General features: G+C 35.4%; 1 protein-coding gene across 6 annotated transcripts in view; it reads right to left on the bottom strand.

Annotated features, from left to right (window-relative positions):
* Positions 1-22,549, bottom strand: part of RABGAP1L (RAB GTPase activating protein 1 like) — a 741,419-nt gene that overhangs the window by 273,863 nt on the left and 445,007 nt on the right. For all 6 annotated transcript variants that reach the window (XM_034667692.1, XM_034667693.1, XM_034667696.1 and 3 more), the window contains 3 exons: positions 22,016-22,090; positions 5,235-5,360; positions 2,990-3,133 (listed from right to left, as the gene is read on the bottom strand). In XM_034667692.1, the coding sequence (XP_034523583.1) occupies positions 2,990-3,133; positions 5,235-5,360; positions 22,016-22,090 (345 nt within the window). The remainder of the gene's footprint in view (positions 1-2,989; positions 3,134-5,234; positions 5,361-22,015; positions 22,091-22,549) is intronic.

The following is a 22,549-nucleotide window of genomic DNA, read 5'->3' as shown; positions in this document are numbered from 1 at the left end:
AAAATAACTGCAGACTGACACTGTTTCTTTGTCAGAATGATCACCTTTGAAAAATCAACTTTTCCATCTGAGAATTTCTTAGCATTCCACTTGTAGCTAAACATTAATTCATAACCATGAAGATTTGAATCGTTTTCCTAAAAAAGAGAGAATATGACAAAAACAAATACATATAGATGATTCTATTTAAGACTATGTTATCATTTCTTCTTTTAGAATATTTTACCACATATGAAAGACGAGCTTTGATATAAATATTTTATTAACTACAAGAAGGAAAGGGGCAAAGAGAAAACACAGACAGGCAGGAAATTAAAGTTTATCTAAAAATTTCCTTTGCAAAATAATCCGCTGACAAAGATGAGTTAGTGGAAAGAATGAATATCCTGATACTGCTCCCAATAAAGTTTATTTTGAACTGTTAAGGGATGTTATTATTTATTTCCCTGGTTACCATGATCCTGTGATTACAACTTACTCCATGTCTTGGAAAGCTATGCAACTTCCTTAAACAGCTACAGAGTACAGATTTAAGGGAAGGGAAAGTAGCATCTACAATGCTCTTATTAATTTAATAAGCATTAAGATCTTTCAAACATTGTAATTATAAATCACAGTTGGCAAATGATAATGCTTATAAATTTTCTTTTCCCTACCATAAATGTTGCTAATTTTCTTAGCAACTGACATTAGAAATTCAAATATCTTCAAAATAAAATTTCCTGAGAAATTGTGAGTGTGGGTTCTAGAAGACCCATGGACGATGCTCCAATGTTAGCTATGGAATCATTCAGATAGAGACAATTTTAGAAAATCATCACTCCAGTGAACTAGAGGATAGTGTTACTATTCTGCCAAAGTGAGCAAGAAATCTAATTTTACTGGTGTGATTAAGCATATTAATTTCATTCTCCTTTCTGTAATGAACATTATAGAACTAATCTAGTATGAAATTAGATAATCTCTTTCAGCAAAAAATATGAAGCAATGATATTAACTTTTGCAAACTCCTACTGTTAAAATGTCATACCCTCACTTACCTATTTTTTTTTATAAATACCATGAAATACTAAACTCAGCTCAGTACAAAATGAATAGGACCTATAAATATTTATTTACCAAAAATAAATTTCAGTATTACTTTAAGATGACAAAAGTCAAAGATATAAATTTGTTTTTTTACTTTTGAAGAGTACTGCACTAAATTTGAGGAGTCAGAACCGTTCACCATACCGATTTGGAAAATCCAGCAAAGGAGAATTTTTTAGTACAAATGCTTAAATTTGTGTATACTGTGACCATACCATTCTGACTTTGAATAAAGTTTTAGCTCCTAATTCTGCATTTTCTTTAGGTTAAATTTAGATAGGCATTTTAGAAATTAATTTGTAAGTACAACAAATACGAGAGTCAATGTGTTATCCAACAGGTTTGCCAGCTGGTATATATTCAGAATTGGGGAACTTATTCTGTGACCTTCAGCAAGTCACTCAACCTTTCTTTATCAAAATATGTCACAAATGGGGGCACCTGGGTGGCTCAGTCGGTGAAGCATCTGACTTGATTTCAGGTCATGATCTCAGGGTGGTGAGATCGAGCCCTGCCTCAGGCTCTGTGCTCAGTGGGGAGTCTGCTTGAGATTCTCTCCCTCCACCTCTGCCCCCACTCTCTCTCTCAAATGAAATAAACAAATCTTTTAAAAAAATGTTACAAATGTTTAAAAACCTTACACCTCTACAAAATGCTCTGTAACTTTCAAGTATTGTGCGACTTCCAAAAAGAACCTCTGAAGAGCAGAACCCTGCAATGTTTGCATATGGAATGCTCCCTGCTGTGGCAGGCTGAGAAATAACAGTATGCTTTGCACAGCTTACACATTTTATCTTTTTAAATCACTTTTTATAATTAATTTGATTAAATTTGTATAATACGATTGAAAGGGTTAGGCTTTTAAGAAAGGAAACTTTGTGTATAACAAGTAATATAGTAGTACAAAGCTGTTTAGATTATGTTAGGCATATACTTTTGATTACTCCAGTTTTCTAATTTCAGATGACAGCCATAATTTATATACATTTATATCCCAAATAAAAAAAAAATCTTCTCATCTAGCAATCACTGCTAAGACTGCCAAACATTTTGATTGGCAGTATATGATGTATGCATGTGTAATGCTGCTTATTTCTTTAGAAGAGTAAAGTGAATAAATGCAGCCCTCTAGGGAACTAAAAACAATATATGAAATAAATCAGATAACTAAGGAATTGGCAAACTAATTTTTTAAATATTCTGTGAAAATATATGGTATAGAAGCATTAATGTATCACTTCACTGTTGTCTGGTAGGAGTCTCAAACATCATAGACAATAGAAATATCTTATGAATTGAGGATTAAATTACTATATAATTAGAAAACAAATGTAGTGGTCACCAGAGGGGAGGTGGGTGAAGGTATGGGTGAAATAGGTGACGGGGATTAAGGAGTGCACTTGTTATGATGAGCACGAGGTGATGTACGGGGTTGCTGAATCGCTACATTGTACACCTGAAACTAACGTAACACTGTATGTTAACTATACTGGCATTTAAAATAAAATAAAATATAAATGACTATACAATTTTCATTTATATTCACTCTTGGGAATATAATTGCATTACTATTAAAAACACCTGATTCTGAATTCATTTATATAACTCTAAAGGTCCTTTATATTAGTAATAAATTATTACATAGATAAAGACATTATGAATTTTAATTACACAAATTTAATTACCTCATCTTACTTTGTAGGAATTTTATATGCCTTAATATTTTTATTTCTCACAAATAATGAAATTAATTAAAACAGTCTTTATTAAAAATAAAAACTTTCTGGTCAATATTTATGGCTTAATGTATAGGAAAAAATAAAATGAAGAAAATTATAACCACTTTAAAGAGAAATTATTTTCGATTTTGGCTTAGGTATGAGAGATGCAGTCACTCTACCTCACAAAGCAGTAAGTCGATGATGTGGAAGACCATGCAGAGTGGGAACTTGGCTGTAAAAAGAGTGAGGAACCACTGGGAGGCATACATATGAACTTCCAGTTTCAGAACACAAAAATGGTGGTGCAGGTCCGGTAACTGCTCCTAAAACGTCAAAGTGGAAAATGAAGCTTTATCTCCCACCACAACTGCAATTTATGACAAGCTTTCTATGAACACTCTAGATTTTTTGCAGCATTCATTGAATTTTATGTAACTACATGGAAGTGATAATAGGAGATGAGCACTGGGACTAGGATAATCGAGGAAAATAAAGGCAGACTTGCTATGGACAAATAACAAAGATCACTTCTTGCTCACTTGACTGTTGTTTCTTAGGAAATGCTCACTCTGACAGAATACCTATAGTCTAATGAATGTCATCCCTCCAGAGTCAAGTCCAGCACCCAATCAAATGGGTTGCCTAACTACTTAGGAAAGAAATGTATCTTCTCTTTGGAGACCACTTAATATCAACATCATCTGGGATCTATGATATCACTTCAGTATATTTTTGGGGTATTGAGAAAAGCCCAAAACACAACCACACTTTAAAACAATTTATCTTTGACATTAAAAATTGACAAACTACAGAAATTGTGCAAGGGTATAATGCGTGAAATTGGATGTCTCCTAAAAATGCCCTTATGCTACCCTTATCCTTTTTTTTTTTTTTCCAATTTATACAAGTAAATGCTTTTCAAAAGCATGGAAAGTAAAGTGCAGAGTATTAGCATAGCTATTCCTATAACTGAAAAGCAAAGACATGTAAAAGTCCACATTACTTGCATTTTCATAAATGGACCATAGAAACAAAAAAAACCTACTTCTTGCACAAAATGCTTTTAGAAAAGCACCCAAAGGTACCCATCAGATACTTTAAATGGGGTGTCCAAACATCATCCAGGCAAACAATGCTAACAGAAAAATGTGTTTGGGTTTTTTCATAGTACCATGAACTTGCTATTCATTTTATCAGGTACATTTATTTGACTCTCAAAGCTCTTAAGAATACTGACCTTCTAAAAAATGTAAACTTCTGAAAATAAAAGATAAAAAAGTGAATAATCCCAAATATTTACTTAGAAGAATTAAATCTCTGAAAAAGAGCCTATTGCTTTCCATGTCCATAGTTGCCCGGAATATTCTACACAGTCTTTTTTCTCCTTGATGCACATATGTCATTGTGCTTACAGTTCACTTAACATCTTTCCCCTATTTCATTTCTTCTTTAAGGTTTTCTACCCTCCAACATTCTCTTCTCACAGTAAAGTTGTCCTTAACCTCATTGCTCATCCTTTGTCTTCCTTTTCTAGTCTGTTAGTCTCCTATTGACTTCATGTCCTCTTTAGACACTATGGGTCTCCTGATAGGTCAGGCCAATGAGCTCCTATCCGTATCTCCGCTGCTGCATTTCCACTAACCTTCCTCCTTAATCACTTTACTTTGTCCAATATGGAATCAATCCATTCACATATTTACTTCATCCTTCTCTTGGGTTTCCAATACCACAGAGAAAGCCATATAAGCATACTACATAGACTGATTTTAAATTTAAAATTTTCAACTTCAGGTGGAATTTTAAAGCTACTCAGTAATTCCTTTTATGAGCACTAGTTAATAATTTTGCCCTTGCTCCCAATCTTTTTTATTATGCAATATTTGACATATATAAAATAATATGCTCTTCATACAAATTTACACACATATTTGCGAAATAGTAACATCATTGAGATCAAAAAATTATATGGAAAAAATTTTAAGTATGTCCCTACATTAAAATATTTAAGTGTTTTTTATTCTTTTTCAATTCTTTTTCTGTCCCTTTCAAGAATTCCCTACATGTGGGCCTAAATATGATTACTGGTGCTAATTAAGGTAGGGAAAGTTCTTAAGTATTTCAATTTTTATTCTGTAAATATCTTCATTTCTTTACAAATATACTGAGGAATCTCTTCATTGACTTAACTCACTATATTCACACTTCAAAATATATTAAAGTTGAATATTTACAATGGAAGACTTTTTAAAATGATCAAATGGTTAAATAAATATTAACACCAATGTAGATATTAGTCAGAAGCCAAATATAGCTACATTTTTCTGTAGAATTCCATTAAACTTTCATGAATTATTATTGTTCATCAACTTTATTAATTTTTCTGTAACTCAATCCCTGAGTGATAAAAGCCTAATTTTTATTTACCTGTATTAGTCTCTCCAACTGATAGAACTTGCAATGAAGATCTTCAAAATTGTTTTTGTAGAGATCTCGTAAACCATAGTCATACATGATTTTCACCAAAACACAGAACGCTTGTTCCTCTGGCATCTACAGGAAAACAGATACATATAGAACATGACTGAGTGGCATTTGGCCAGAAAGTCAGAAAAGTTCCTTCATGTTATTAGTCCTCTGAATCAATGGCTAAAAGCCTCTAGTGAATGAACTTCTTCAGAGCCAGGCTTCTGCACAATATAGATAAAATTTGTGTTCAAACCTTCCAGTTTCCTCACTTGACATGAACCTCCCTCTTTTGTAAATTTTAATCATCCTCTTATTCACTCATTAAGCCATCTTAAAAACAGATAATACAGTCACATGATTCAAAAATCAATACAATGCAAAAGTATGCAAAGGTAAAAGTCTTACTCCTCTCCGTCTCTATACAATAATTCCTGTACCTGGCCCCCAACTCTTTGGCATAACCTCGTAACTACGCTCAATAATTTCTCATGTATCCTGCTAGTGTTTCTTTATGCAAATAAAAGAATCACACATCTTATTTTATTTTTTCCCTTTCCTACATAAAAGGTAACATTCTATGTACATTACAACGCGTCTTGCTTCTTTTTCCCTCAATAATATGCCCAAAAGAGGGATTTCTGGATCAAAGGATAAACGCATTTTTCATTTTGATAGTGAGATGCTGTCTTCCCACAGTCTTCTTGATGTTGTTATTTTCTTGTTACAAGAAAAGTTTTTAGGAAAGAATTTTATGAACTTTTTTTTTTAAGATTTATTTATTTATTTATTTATTTGACAGAGATAGAGACAGCCAGCGAGAGAGGGAACACAAGCAGGGGGAGTGGAAGAGGAAGAAGCAGGCTCCCAGCGGAGGAGCCTGATGTGGGGCTCGATCCCATAACGCTGGGATCATGCCCTGAGCCGAAGGCAGACACTTAACGACTGTGCCACCCAGGCGCCCCATATGAACTTTTAACATTATGAGTTAAATGACAAACTCTAATATACCCCTTCCAGACGCATTTTCATCTGAACAGAGAATGAAATCTGAAATCCAAGGAACAAATCTCTAAATTGTGATATCAATAAACTGAAGGGATTTAGAAAGAGACATATCTAATATTCTAGAAATTACATCAAGCAAACGGAAAAAGATTTTATCCTTAACTCAGTGTCCTAAGACACAACTATTATGTAAAAATTTATTTTTAAAAAATAAAACTATTTATTTGAGAGAGAGCGCACAAGCAGCAGGGAGGAGCAGAGGGAGAGGGAGAAGCAGGCTCCTCCCCCTCCCCCTAGTAGGAAGTCCAACGTGGGCTCCAGCAGGATCCCAGGACCTTGAGATCAGGACCTTGAGATCAGGACTTGCACCAAACACAGACACTTAACCAAATGAGCCACCCAGGTGCCCCTGTACACATTCACTTTCAATGTCACTTCTTTGAAAGTCTGACCTTGGTGGATTACGGTATTTGACACCTTTGTGAGACTAAATTCCCGTCTGAATACTCGAGTCAAATAGAGTTCTATTTACCCACTTAGAAATGTTAACTGTTTATTTAAATTCCTACACAAATTGGCCACTTCTATTTTCTACTTATAAACCAGGAAATGCACGAATTAGTTAAATAAAACCTCCTAAAGTTAAGTGCGTACACTTAGCTGTTGTCATTTTGATTCTATAAACATTTGCTTATTCTTTTTTTATCTGTGAGGTGTTTGGGGCTTTGACCTCAGCTGTTCAAGTCAGCAAACATTTTTCAGCTTATACTCACTTATTTAGAATACAAGTACACTGTATTCTTTCCCCTTTAACAATTCTGTCATTGAAGCTTCAAGCCACGCTAACTTGCAGGTGGCATGGTCTACTCCTCCTACCACCAAGGTCTAAGCCTCTCCTTCTTCCTCTCAAATCTCTACTAAAATGGCCATACAAAAGTGCTCATGCACGGTAACTGTAGCCAGCCCTACAGAAATTAATTCATGTACAGTCTCCCTCTTTCTAAGTTCTAGTTGGATATTTTATCATTTGGTATTCTACAAAGGGGATAAACCTTTATAGCCTTGCATGGGTAAAACAGTTAAAGCAAATAAAAGGTTTAAATGCCTTTCGGTATTCATACATGCAGTCATTGAGCATGAGAGATGCATGCACTGTGCTAGGCCCTGGGGATACAGAGTTAACGGTATAGCATCTTCCCAAAGGACAAGTAAATAGGCAACTCTCCTTGACTTTGAGATGGACACAGAAATTCTGGGATAGGGGAGGTAGGATGTGTAGATGAGGAGGTAGACACCACCCCAGCCAAAGCGCAAGTAGAGGAATGGCTGGGTACGAGCAGGACTGGGTAAATTAGTCAGGAAAATGACAAATGAACATAAATTTCTGCTTTGCTTTTAGGTATGGAGCTTAAATTCTCCCTTCCTCCCTCCATCTCTCTATCTCCACCCTTCTCCACTCCCTCCTCCCCACTCCCTATCCATCTGTCTCTTTCTCACACATAAACAATATATTTAATATGTGTTCTTCAAAAACAAAAGCACTTTTAAGTTTGAATTTGATCCCCCCCAAATAAAATGGACAATCCCAGTCTATAACCTTTTTTTTTTTAAATCTGCATTTGGGGGAGTGAGGAGTCTTAGAGCTATTATTGTTCATGTCTAGCTTTAGGCAATATAACCTCTAAATAATGACCACAACAGATAAAAAATCCATCACCTCACATAGTTACAATTTTTGTGTGTAGTAAGAACTGTTAAGATCTCTCTCAGCATTTTCAAATATACAATACAGTATAGTCAACTATAGTCACCAAGCTGTTACATATCCAGATCTTAATTTTATACCTTAAAGTTTGTACCATTTCATCTCACTCACTCATTTCCCCCACCCACTGTGACAACTACGAATCGACTCTCTTTTATGACTTCTGCTTGTTCGTATTTTACATATAACTGATACCAGACGATATTTGTCTTTCTCTGACATATTTCATTTAGCATAAGGCCCCTGAAGTTCATCCATGTTGTCACAAATGACAGGATTTCCTTTTTTATGATGGAATAATATTCCATTAAAGGTATATACCACATTATCTGTACCCATTCACTTGTTGATGGACATTTAGGTTGTTTCCATGTCTTATCTGTTGTAAATAATGCTGCTATGAACATGGGGGTGCTAATATTGTTTCAAGATGGTAATTTCATTCTCTTTGGCTATATACTCAGAAGCAGAATTGAGGGATCACATGGTAGTCTATTTTTAATTTTTTGAAGAACCTCCATACTGTTTTCCATAGTAACTGCACCAATTTACATTCCCACCAATAGTGCACAAAGGTTCCCTTTTCTCCACATCCTTGACAATACTTGTTACCTCTTGTCTTTTTCATAATAGTTACTCTAACAGGTGTGAGGCAATATCTCATTTGTTTTTGATTTGCATGATGATTGGTGATGTTGAGCAACTTTTCATGTACCTGTTAGATTTTGAATATCTTCTTTGGAAAAATATCTACTCAGGTCATTTGCCCATTTTCTTGTTGGATGATTCGTATTTTTTTTTCTCTTGAGTTATAGAATTTTTTATATGTTTTGGATATTAACCCTTACCAAATATGTGGTTTGCAAATATTTTTTTCTCATTGTGTAGGCTGCCCTTTAATTTTGTTTATGTTTCTTCTGCTGTGCAGAAGGATTTTAGTTGATGTAGTCCCACTTGTTTATCTTTGTTTTTGATGTCATAATGAAAAAAATCACTGCCAAGAATGTCAAAAAGCATTTTATCTATGTTTACTTCTAGGAGGTTTATGGTTTCAGGTCTTATGTTTAAATATTTAATCCATTTTAATTTTTATAAGAGATATAAGATACGGGTGCAGTTTTATTCTTTTGCATATGGCTGTCCAGTTTTCCTAACACCATTTATTAAAGAAACTATCATTTCTGCATTAAATATTCTTTTTTTTTTAATTTTTATTTTATTATTATGTTAGTCACCATACAGTACATCCCCGGAGTCTGATGCAAAGTTCGATGCTTCATTAGTTGCGTATAACACCCAGTGCACCATGCAATACGTGCCCTCCTTACTACCCATCACCAGTCTATCCCATTCCCCCACCCCCTCCCCTCTGCTGCATTAAATATTCTTAGCTTCCTTGTCTAATATTAGTTGATGATATATGCATAGGTTTATTTCTGGGCTCTCAGTTCTGTTCTATTGGTCTACATATGAATTTTTATGGCAGTACCATACTGTTTTGATAACTATAGTTTTGTAATAGAGTTTGCAATCAGAAAGTGTGATGCCTCCAGCTTTGCTCTTCTTTCTCAGAATTGTTTTGGCTATTCAGGGTCTTCTCCATTTTCACCAAATTTTAGATTTTTTTTTTTTTAAAGATTTTATTTATTTGACAGAGATAGAGACAGCCAGCGAGAGAGGGAACACAAGCAGGGGGAGTGGGAGAGGAAGAAGCAGGCTCCTAGCGGAGGAGCCTGATGTGGGGCTCGATCCCATAACGCCGGGATCACGCCCTGAGCCGAAGGCAGACGCTTAACCGCTGTGCCACCCAGGCGCCCCTAGATTGTTTTTTCTAATTCTGAAAAGCTGTCATTGGGATTGCACTGAATCTGTAGATGACTTTGGTTAGTATGAATAATGTCATTTTGACATTACCAATTCTTCTGATCCATGGAGCATATCTTTCCATTTGTGTCTTCTTCAATTTCATCAATGTTTTATAGTTCTTAGTGTACAGTTACTTTACCTCCTTAATTAAATTTATTCCTAAATATTTAATTTTTTATACTATTGTAAATAGGATTGTTTTATTTCTTTTCCAGATAGTTCACTGTTAAGTATATAGAAACAAAAGTGAAGTTTCTATGTTGATTCCATATCCTGCGACTTTACTGAATTTGACGATTAGTTCTAACAATTTTTTGGTGGAGTCTTAGAGTTTTCTATATATAAGACCATGTCATCTGTAAGAAGAGACACTTTCATTTTTTTCCTTTCTGATTTAGGTATCTATGATTTCTTTTTCTGGCTGATTGCTCTGGCTAGGATTTCTAGTACTATGTTTAATGGGAGTGGTGAGAGTGGGTAACTTTGTATCGTTTCTGGTCTTAGAGAAAAAGCTTTCTATATCTTTTTTTCAGTGGAGATGTAACTGACCCATAATATTATATTGGTTTCAGGTATACAACATAATAGTTCAATAGCTGTACATAATGTGAAATGATCACAAGTCTAGGTAACATCGATCACCATACATAGCTCAATTTTTTTTTGCAATGAGAACTTTTAAGATTTACTCTATTAGCACTTTTCAAATACGCAATACAGTATTATTAACTATGCTATATGTTACATCTGTATGACTTATTTAATTATAAGTTTGTAGTTTTTTACCCCCCCTTCACCCATTTCATCCATCCCTAACCCCCAACCTTTGGCAACCATCAATTGGTCTTTGTCCATGAACTTTTTTTTTTAATTCCACAAATAAGTGAGATCATATAATATTTGTTTTTCTTTGTTTAACTTATTTTACTTAGCATAATGCCCTCAAGGCCCATTCATGTTGTTGCAAATGGCAAGATTTCATTCTTATATATACACGACACATTTTCCTTACCCATTCATCCATCAATGGCCACTTAGATTGCTTCCATATCCTGGCTACTGTAAATAATGCTACATTGACCATAGGGGTGCATATATTTTTTTGCTTTAGTGTTCTTTCCTTTGGATAAATACCCAGAAGTTGAATTGTTTGATCATACATAGTTCTACTTTTAATTTTTTGAAGATCCGCCATACTGTCTTCCACAGTGACTGCACCAATTTACATTACCACCAATAGTGCACAAAGGTTCCCTTTTCTCTACATCTTTGCCAACACTTGTTATTTCTTGCCTTTTTGATAACAGTCATTGTAATATATATGAGGTGATATTTCATTGTGATTTTGATTTGCATTTCTCTGATAATTAGCGATGTTGAGCATCTTTTATTATACCTCTTGGTCATCTCTATGACTAGAGGGAAAACTTTCAACCTTTCACCACTGAGTGTGGTATTAGCTGTTGGCTTGAAATATATGGCCTCAATTATGCTGAGGTACATTCTGTACCCAATTTGTTGAGAATTTTTATCACGAATGGATGCTGAATTTTGTCAAATGCTTTTTCTGTATCTACTGAGATGATTTTTATCTTTCATCCTACTAATGTGATGTATCACATTTACTATTTGCGTATGAACCATCTTTCATTCCAGGGATGAATTCCCACTTGCTTGTGGTGTATGATCCTTTTAATGTGATGTTCAATTCTGTTTGCTATTCTGTTCCAGTCTTTATTATCTTCTTCCTTCTACTAACTTTGGGCTTAGTTTGTTCTTCTCATTCCAGTTCCTTGAGGTATAACGTTAGGTTATTTGAGATAATGACTATTTTCTTGATGCATGCATTTATCACAATAAACGTCCTTCTAGAACTGCTTTTGCTGCATTTGGTGTGCTTCCACTTTCACTTCTCTCAAAATATTTTTTAACTTCCTTTATGATTTCTTCTTTAAACCACTGTATGTTCAGGAGTGTGTTATTTAATTTCTACATATTCATGAATTTTCCAACTCTTCCCCTATTACTGACTTCTGTTTTCGTGGTTACAAAGGCTACTTCATATAATTTCTACATTTGTGAATTTCTTGAGATTTTTTTATGGCCTAACATATGATCTATCCTAGAAAATGTCCCATGTGAACTTCAGAAGATGAGTATTTTGCTGGTTTTGGATGGAATGTTTTGTATATGTCTGTTCAGTACGTTTGGCTTACAGTGCTGTTCAAATCTGCTTTCCTTATTGGTTTTCTACCTAGGTGATCCATTGTTGACAGTGAGGTATTAAAGTCTCCAAATATTATTGTTGCTGCTCATTTCTCCTTTTAGTTTTGTTTGTATCTGCTTTATATATTTAGGTGCTCCAATGTGGGCAAATGCATATTTATGAGTTATATCTTCTTGATGACATTTTTATCATTATATGATGACTTTGTCTCTTTTGACCCTTTTTAGCCTTAAATCTGTTTTGTCTGATATAAATATAGCCACTTCTACTTTCTTTGGGTTCCTATTTGTTTGAAATATCTTTTTTTATCCTTTCACTCTCAGTCTGTGTGTGTCCTTATGACTAAAGTGAGTCTCTTTATAGGCAGCATATAGTCGGGTCTTGTTTTTTTCCCTTCCAATCAGCTATTCTATATCTTTTGATTGGAGAATTTATCCATTTATGCTTAAAGTAATTATTAACAGGTAACAATTCATTATTGACATTTTGCTGTGTTCTGACTTTTTTGTGGGTACTTTGTTTCTTGCTTTCTCTCTTGCTGTCTTCCTTTGTGATTTAATGATTTTCTATGGCAGAATGCTCTCTCTTCTTTTCTCTTCATCTTTGGTGAATCTACTGTCAGTTTTTGCTTTGTGGTTACCATGAAATTTACTTAAAATATCTTATAGTTACAACATCCTATTTTAGGTTTACAAAAACTTAACTTTGATAGTATACAGAAACTTGATACTTTTACTTCTCCCCTGCCTCACACTTTAGGTGTCTGATGTTACAGTATACATCTTTTTTATATTGTGTAGAAAAAATTATTGTAGTTATGGTTATTTTTATTATATTTGTTTTTTAACTTTACACAAGAATTATAAGTGAATTATGTCCTACCATTACATATTACAGAATCGGATTTTGACTCCATAATTACCATTACCAGTGAATTTTACACACTCATATGTTTTTACAACATTAATGAGCATCCTTTTAATTCAGCTTGATGAACGCCCTTTAGCATTTATTGTAAGGGAGGTCTAGTGATGATGAACACCCTCAGCTTTTGTTTGTTTGGGAAAGTCTTTCTCTCTCCTTCATTTCTGAAGGTTAGCTTTGCTAGGTATAGTATTCTTTTTCTTTCAACACATTCTTTGAATATATCATCCCACTCTTTTCTAGCCTACAATGTTTTTGTTGAGAAACTGAGTAGTCATATGGGGAGCTCCCTTGTATGTGATGAGTAGCCTTCTTCTTGCTTCTCTCAAAATTCTCTTTGATTTTTGATGATTTAATTATAATGTGTCTTGATGTAACCCTGCTCAGATTCTAACCACCTAGAGTCTTCTGGGCCTCATAAATCTGGAAGTCCTTTTGTATCCCCAAGTTTGGGAGGCTTACAGCCATTATTGCTTTAAACAGACTTTGTCCTTTTTTCATTTCCTTCTGGGATTCCCATAATGTATATACTGTTTCATGTGATGGTGTCTCATAAGTCCCATAGGCTTTCTTCACTTTTTTTCATTTTCTTTTTGGGCTTCTGACTTGATCTTCTGGTTCACTGATTCCTTTTTATGTTTGGCTGAGTCTATTGTAGTTTTCTATTAAAGTCTTCAGTTCAGTCATGTATTCTTCAGCTCTAGAATCTGCTTTTTGATGGTTTCTACTTCTTTGTTGACTTCATTTCATTTTCCTAATTTTATTTAGTGATCTGTGTGTTCTTGTAGTTCACTGAACTTCTTTAAAGGGATTATTCTGAATTCTGAATTCTTTGTCAGACAGTTCATAGATCTCTGTTTCTTTACAGTTAGTTATTTGAGCTTTATTAGTTTCCTTTGGTGGTATCATGTTTACCTGATTCTTCATGATCCTTGATTCCTTGCATTGTTATCTGCATACTTGAGTAAGTGGTCTCCTCTTCTACACATTACAGGTTTGCTTTGGCATGAAACGACCTTCACCAGTTAGCTCAGCTTAGGGTACTGGATGGACCAGTTGATAGTATTCATGGGCAAGCAGGGCTTGCTATCAGAGTCCAGTTGAGTGAGGCCACTGCTCATGCTCTAAGGCCAGGGGCATGGTAGTAGCTGGGCTACACAGTTGGGTGAGCCTGCTGGCTGTGCTCAACATTCAAGTAGGACAAGTGGGCGGGCTCTCTGTCTAGGTGGGGCTGCTGGCCAAGCTCCACTGTCAAGTGGGGCCACTAGCTGGGTTCTGCAATCACTTTCAGATGAACAAGGTCAGAGGTTATCTTCCTTGGCAAGGTGGTACCACCACTTACGACTCCACTATTAGGCAGGGTTATGGGTTGAGCTCTGAAATAGCTCCAGGTCAAGTGGGGTCTCAGGTTGTGCCAGACCAGAAGGTGCTGTGGGCTGAACTTTGTGTTCAGGTGGGGCCCCAGGCTGCATCCCAAAGTTAGGCAGGGCCACAGGCTTGGCTTCATAATCAGGTAAGCTATTGGCTGTGCTCCGCTGTTAGCCAGGGTAACTGGCTGGGCTGTGTGGTCAGGAGGGGTCTCCAGCTGTATCCCACAGTTGAGTGAGGCTAGACACTGTTCTGTGGTCAGGTGGAATTACTGTCCAGTCTTCCTGATTAGGTGAGGCTACAGGCTACGTTCAGGAATTGGGTAGGAGTGGAGCCTGGGCTCTGCAGCTGGGCAAGACAGCAGGCACTCTGGCTTGGTGGTACTGTAGGCTAGGCTTTGAGGCTGCCCAGGGTCACTGTTATTAAAGGCCAGAGGCTATGTTCAACAGTTGGGCAGGGCTACTGGCTTGGGTCTCTGCTTGAGTGGGCCTATAGCAGCTCAGATTCTCTGGCCAGGCTTCTTATAGGGTCAGGACTGAAGGCTAATAAGCTCAGCAACTAGGTGGGGCTATGAATTTGCTTCCCTGCCTAAGCAGGGTAGTAGAACAGGTTCCATAGCCAGTCTGGCCCATTGACTAGGGATCCAAATCAGGCAGAATTGCCAACCAATCTATTGTTTAAATATTAAGATGTTGGGACACAGTGGATCTCTAATATTGAATATCCATCTTTGTTGTGTATAGGAGTTTTGTCATAGAATCAGTGTTGTTTTATTGGGGAAAGGAGGAGATAAATATTAAAATCTTATGATTAAGATATCAAAATATCATCCATGGTTCTATGAAATACAAAACTAAACACCTGCCTCACATGCATATTCTGAGAATCAATCATGATGTAATCATTGTTTGGTAACAAATGTTGATAAGGATCTACCATCTGTACTAACACTGAATGGAAACAGTCTCCAAGCTTCACTGCTTCTTTCTGCAATGAACCATAAAACAAAGCAGGTCTAAGTACTTACTTCAAAAGTCTTTAAGGCTCACCTGATGTACCACATCAAGATGTATTTCAAAGTAAAATTACATGTTGATAATATAAAACAATCCCCTTACCTGGATAAAACTAAACTTTCTGTTCTGCATGACTGTGTTTCACATGTTTTTGTAATAAATCTATGTTTTTCCATGAAGGCAATGAAAATTCCACTAATTTTTCATTTTCTTCAACAAAGGTAAATGCTAGTGAGAACTTTGAAAATCATGAACTCTTTGAGTGTTCATTTTGTGAAGACAAAAGCAAATAAAATGAAAACTAGATTTTTTTCGTTTTAAATCAAATATATACTAAAATACACTTAAATTGAATTTCTATTTATAAGCCATAAAACATACTGTATAACATTAGTTTGCTGTGTGTAATCAATTTAAGCTAGTGGGACAAGAGTCTAAACTAAAAGGCTGGACAAATAATTAAGCCAATTCTAGAACAAATAGCACAAAACACCATTATTAGAGGCATTCATTCATAACCCCATTTGATCCTCGTAACAATTCTGTAAAGTAGTATTATTTTTACATTTTAAATATTAACCAGTGAAGTCCGGAGAAGTTAAGTGACTTTCCAATAACTACACATCTATTAAGTAAAGCCTGTATTTAATCCCATGATTGCATTCTTTTTTGTGCCAGATATAAAATAAGACCCTTTACATTCATAATATAAAGTATTCAATATTCACGAAAATCCTAGAAGAATGATAATATTATCTCCATTTAATAAATGAAGAAACAAAGCTCAGAGAGTTTAGGAAACTTGTTGAAGTTCATAGAACTTGAAAGGTATTAAACCACAATTCATATTCATAGTTGTGCTTTTTATTAACTGTGAAGGAGTTCAGCTTTGAAAGGGCAGAGAAACCTAAGATAGTAGTTAATGAGAAAATCAAGAGAGTTTTTTTGTTTTTTGCTTTTTGTTTGTTTTTGTTTTTTTTAAAGATTTTGTTTATTTGAGAGAGAGAGACAGCCAGCGAGAGAGGGAACACAAGCAGGGGGAGTGGGAGAGGAAGAAGCAGGCTCCCAGCAGAGGAGCCTGATGTGGGGCTCGATCCCATAATGCTGGGATCACACCCTGAGCCGAAGGCAGACACTTAATGACTGAGCCACCCAGGCGCCCCTGTTTTTTTGTTTTTTTTAAGAGAGAGAGAGAGAGCTTGCATGCACACGGGAGGGAAGAGCAGAGGGAGAGAGAGAATCTTAAGCAGGCCCCATACCCAGCGTGGAGCCTGACAAGGAGCTCAACCTCACAACCCTAAGATCATGAACTGCGCTGAAATCAAGAGTGGGACACTTAACCGACTGAGCCGCCCAGGCGCTCCACACCCCCCCCCAAGAGAATATTTTTTAAAGGTAAAATGTCTGGAGTGTATTTACTCACAGGGAGATGTCGAGAAATGGCTCAAAAGCACTGATACAAGAATTAACTTAGAACAGGAAAATTTCTTGCATTTTAAGGAAAATTGATTTGGGAGTATAGAAGGACTTATTTAAAATACACTAAAACTCTGGTAGTAAAGATATCCCTAGTAGAAGATGTGATATATATGTCTAGCATCCTATCTTCCTCTCATCTGGAATCAAATACCTTTTCCCTGTAGGGAGAAGCTTATCCAATTCACTATCAGCAACAAGATGGACTCAAGACCTGGGCCAGGCCAATCAGAATATCACATTGTCCTGGCCTCAGTAATTGATTCAGGGATGGCAGCAGGTTCCCAAGATAGGCCAATCAGAGTCCTCCATGGATTTATTATTTTTTTTAAATGCAGGAGTTATAGCAAAAGATGGTCTCTTTTAAATGAAGTTGTAAAACTAAAAACATGGAAGCTAGGCCAATCACAGCCATGTTGCCTATTTTGTGATCTGCCCATAGAATTAAAAAAAAAATTAAGTGGAACAGAGATACAGAGACATAGATTCCTGATGACAATATATGAACTCTGGAATCCAACCATGTCAAAATCATCTTTTCCCTGGACTTCCCCATTATATGAGCCTATAAATCTCCTTTTTAATTTCAGCTACTTTGAGTTAAAGTTATGTCAAATGTAGCAGAGTCTTGAATAATACAGTGGCACAAATATTTTTACGTATATAAACATATAAAGACACTGGGAAGTCAAGATCTTGTACCTTGCATTCTGTGGAAATCTTTTAGGAAAACTAAGAAGTAGCTCTGCTTCTCACTTCTTAAGTCCACTGGTGAAATCTTACCTTAAACCTATCTTTTTGGGGGGACTGCAGGAAAGGATTTGTCATTTTTAATTTTTATTTCATTTTTAAATACAACCCACAAAAATGCATAAAAGTTAAATGTATACTTTAATAAATAACTTGATCATAAAGTAAAACCAAATAATTATAAAGACAAGTGTAACTACCACCCAGGTTAAGAAAAAGAATACTTTCAATACTCTTGAAGATCCCACCCACTCTTGTATATTCCACCCCAATCATGACTCCCAACTTGTCAAGAAATCACTCTCTTGACTTTATCAATAATCATTTCATTGGTGTTATTTATATTTTCCATCTAGGTAGCATCCTAAAAATAGAATTTAGTTTCATCTGCTATTAACTTTATACAAAATGGAATCATACCAAAATGATACCAAGTATACTTTGCTTTCTTACTAAACCTTATGTTTGTATGATTCATTCGCATTAACTTATGTCATGTAAAACATTCATTTCATTGTTATATAGTGTTCTACTATTAAATATATCACAATTTTTCCATTTTAATGTCTAATTACAATTCTTGTATTAGACATTCTAATAGTGGACATTTGAGTTTTTGGTTATAAACACTGATCCTGGGACAATTCTAATACACAATTTTGGTATAAATGTGCATAAATTTGACTAAGATGTGTATCTAGGAGCGGAATTGCTGGGTGTGCATATCTTTGTCAAATAAAGCCTTTGGTTTCCACAGGAACTGTGCCTGGTCATAGTGTTTTTGAAAAATTCAAAAATTTTAAACATTCTGGATTATCCAAAAATAATCCTTTCTGCAGTTGGAAAGCTTCCATATATGCCCATAGTAGTAAACATACAGTAATTTAACCTTAAAAAGGAACATGATTTTCTGAAGGTCAAGAAAAATATATGGTAAATGAAAAAATTTAAAACTACTTGAGAGTAAGTATGTTAGCAAAATATATTGGGTTAAAAATTCTTTAAAATATTTTCTATGATTTTTAGAATAAATGAAATATACAAAAGGACATTATTTATTATATTTCCAAATAAGCAATGATTAGTACTACAATGATGATATTACTTATCTGTGCTATAACATTCTTGACCAAGTGTAAAGGATAAATTTCTTACAATTCTATCAACAGCTATAACAGCATCTACTGTGATAAACAATTCTTCTACTGCTTAAAATACAAGTTACAAAGCTATTATCAAAGCATTGGGAAATTTCCAAGCACCAAGAGAAGCTAATTATTTCTTAAAATTACTTAGACAATGGAAAACCTTATAAATTCTAAGCTTTTGTTCTTGAATACTTTCATTTTTGATCTTCCTTTCCCCTTAGGCGGTGTATGTGAAATATAAATAACCATGGGGGAGGAAAAGACAGCATCCCCAAAAGAATCAGGTTCTGACAATGATTAATATGAAGCTGCCAAAGGATGTCTCTCAGCAGAAAGAAGCAACTGCTTATGTAACTGATAAAAAATTAGTAACGCCGCAATAATGTATCACCCTAGCACTTGAGGTGATGTATTTGATGAATTATTTAAGTTAGACTGTATTCTTCTACCCGTTTAAACCATAGAGGCAAAAACGTGAAAAAGAAAAAAAATTAGTTAATTTCTCTCATTCAAATTCGTTAATGGATGGGTTGGTCAGTTAATGGAATATACTAATTAAAAGAATTATCGCATATACTCTCAATTAAAAATTACAATAATATGTTTCTCATTACCACTATGCTGAATATCAGTGAAACTTTCCTCAAGGTATTTGAATAGAATTTGAATAGAAATATAGAAGGTATTTCTATATTTCCAGTTATTTTTATAAGTCATGGTGACAACTGCATAATTCTGTTATTGTAGAAAGTGTGAGAAACTGGACTAAATTTCTATCCATCTTGTAACAGAGTTCGAAAACATGTTTAGAGTGCTGACTTGGCATGTGACCTTTATAATAAGAGGGTAGATAATGTAGAAAAAAAATTCTAGGTATTTGAGTTTTCTAGTTATTTGAATCACGAACTCTTTTTTTTGTGGGGAGGTATTTCCAAATAAATATGAACTCATACTTAACTAACCTCCTGTTAAGTCTGAGAACAGATATCTCAAAGAGATGTTATTCTCACTGAAGTTTAATCAATATATTGTAATGTGTTCAACAGGGCTACAAGTCTAAAATGCTAAACTGATAATATGCAAAGATTACTTTGTAGAAGACGAAATTTCACCACCCATGGCTTCAACTTCAGCTTCTCATCAGAGTGATTAGAGGAAAGGTGATTGTGAACCTTTTTAGAAGAAAGGTGACTCTGAAACTTGGTGAACACATTCATGTCACTGCGTGCAGTCTCCAGCCCCCTGTGTAAGAGAGCTGACTATGTTAGACACTAGGTGGGCTTAGTAGCAGAACTAGGGCCCTGGGAATTTGTGGCCATAAAGTGCTTGATTATCACAGGGAATACCAAGAAGATGGGCCATGGAGATGTCAAAGAAAGATCGAGAAGACCATAAACAGATGATAATGCAACAGGAGAAGAAATCAAAGTTAAATAAAATGATTTATCACAACAGAACCATTGTATATCATTGTTATCATCAGAATCAAGTTATCAGAATTAGGACATTGAATCTACTATAATCACTATTCATTTCCAGAATGCAAACTTAAAAGAAACGCTTTTGCTTTAAACTTGCCAGACCTCTTTGCTGTGTTTGACAGCAGACACTACCTTCTCTTTACTGAAAATCAGAAATTTGCCAGGAATTCCTGTTCCTCATCAGCCATTTAAATATCTGGAATTCCTGGCCTCTGGAATTCTATTTATTTTTCTTAGATGATCTGATGCAGTCTTGTGACATCAGCTGTGATTTCTCCCTCAGCATCAGTCTCCAGCATCTACCTTGTTGGTGGACAGCTTCACTTAGATGTCCCCAAAATATCCTAAACTCAAAGAATTCAAAACAAAATTCATCATCAGCTCCTAATCAATTTTCTCCATTCGATCTTAATGGATGTATTTTCTATCTCAGTTAAAAATACCTTAAGTCAAAGAAAAAAAAAAAAACCCACAAGTCATCCAGTCATCAAAGCTAGAAAATTCGACATGTTACTTTTGACTCTTCCTTTGTCAATCCTTCCATAAAACTTATCAATTTTGCTTCCTGCATGTTTCTTAATTAAGCTTCTTTTTCTCTGTGTCTCAATATCTCTCATTTAGATTGGTATTTCCTAACTGGTCTCTCTGCTGCTGCTTGTCCCCTTTAATGTCACCCTCTACAAAGGTATAAGAAGGATTTATCTGAAATGAACATCTAACTGTCCTTCTCTTGCTTCAAATTGATCAATGGCTCCTCACTAGCTTTAGAATAAAGCCCACCTTTCTTGACATGATTACAGAGTCTTTATGATTTGGTCTTTGCCCATCTGACCATTTTTATCTCATACCTGTCTTTGTGTACAGTTCCTATAGTAACTGTTTAACAGAAACTGTAATTTCATATCATTCCCTTTATATGCTGTGACCTTTTGTGTCTCCGTATATTTGCTCATGCTGTCCCTCTTCTCTACCTGTCTCTACTCCCTCCCTTTCCCAACCTCGATTATTTCTGTCTGGGCAAGGATACCATCTCCTCCAGGAAGTCTTTCCTGAAAGTTCTGGCAAAGCTGGGTCAGGTAATTCTCCTCTCTGTACTCTTACTCTATGCATTGCTTTTACTTAGCACACTGTAAGTTCTTCTTTAGTGAACATCAGAGAAAACAATAAAGACATGTAAGAAGAATAAAAATAATAAGTATGTGCCTATAGTATTTGTGCCCCATCCTGTAGCAGGAGGCCTTTGAGAACACAAATGATAAATTATTCATATTTGTAATCCCACTTCCTAGTCTAGCACTGACAGACTGATGATCAATAAATGTTCCGTTAAATGAAGGTGACTGAGAGGAAAAAGAGTATACAAAAATAAATCGCAGAAAAGATAAGACTTCCTCGCTATATTCCTTCATAATGGTCCTAGTCCTGCTTGTATCTGAGCAGTTACATTGACCTCTTCAATTCTAGAGGGTTCTCATTAAAAATAACTCCAAATAAGCAATTTATCCCCTTGTCAGCATTATTAATTCAATTGAGAAACTGTCCTGTACCTGACATCAGATCTCTTACTTTATCAGCAAAGGTACATTTTAAAAAAGATGTGCCCTGTGTAATCTCCATCAGATAAATGGGAAATAGGAAGGAAGAACAAAACCAAGTAGAAAATAAAATAAACTTGGCAGCATCATGCCATTTATCACATGGAAAATTACTCACATGCAGCAGCAATACAGCAGCCAGAAAAGACTGTCCTTGACAGTACCCGATGTCTTCGTCGTAGACAGAGTAGGCCTAGAGAAAAGATGAAGAGAAAGAAGTACTATAAACAGTCACAGATTTTAACATAAGTTGACATCAGGCTGCTGCTTGATCTTGACCCTGGGCTGTCCACCACAATTTCACTGATACTTCAACTTAAATGTGTGAGTCGTTAGCACAGTGGGATCCCCCAAAAATGTCGTACAGTTCCTAAAGCAATTCTAAATGTCCCATTATCCCCAGGTTCACCTTTAGAATCTGGAATAAAGAGATGCTCAGAGCACCTAATTTTAAAAGCTCCATTATGGTTTGTAGTCAGGCAAATGACACCATGGGAGGCTGAAGCAAAAGGTAGAAGAGGCAGGAAGGTTCTAGAGTTGATGTGGGAGTTCTAATGCAAAGACAAACATCCTAATTGTGCTGTTTGAATCCTGGACGTGTATCCCATCCCATGGATCCCATCTATGTGTTTGTGCTTCATTTCAGCAAGGG

This window comes from Ailuropoda melanoleuca, chromosome 8, assembly GCF_002007445.2.
Source record: "Ailuropoda melanoleuca isolate Jingjing chromosome 8, ASM200744v2, whole genome shotgun sequence".
Lineage (NCBI taxonomy): Eukaryota > Metazoa > Chordata > Mammalia > Carnivora > Ursidae > Ailuropoda > Ailuropoda melanoleuca.
This window is presented reverse-complemented; position numbering and strand designations above follow the sequence as displayed.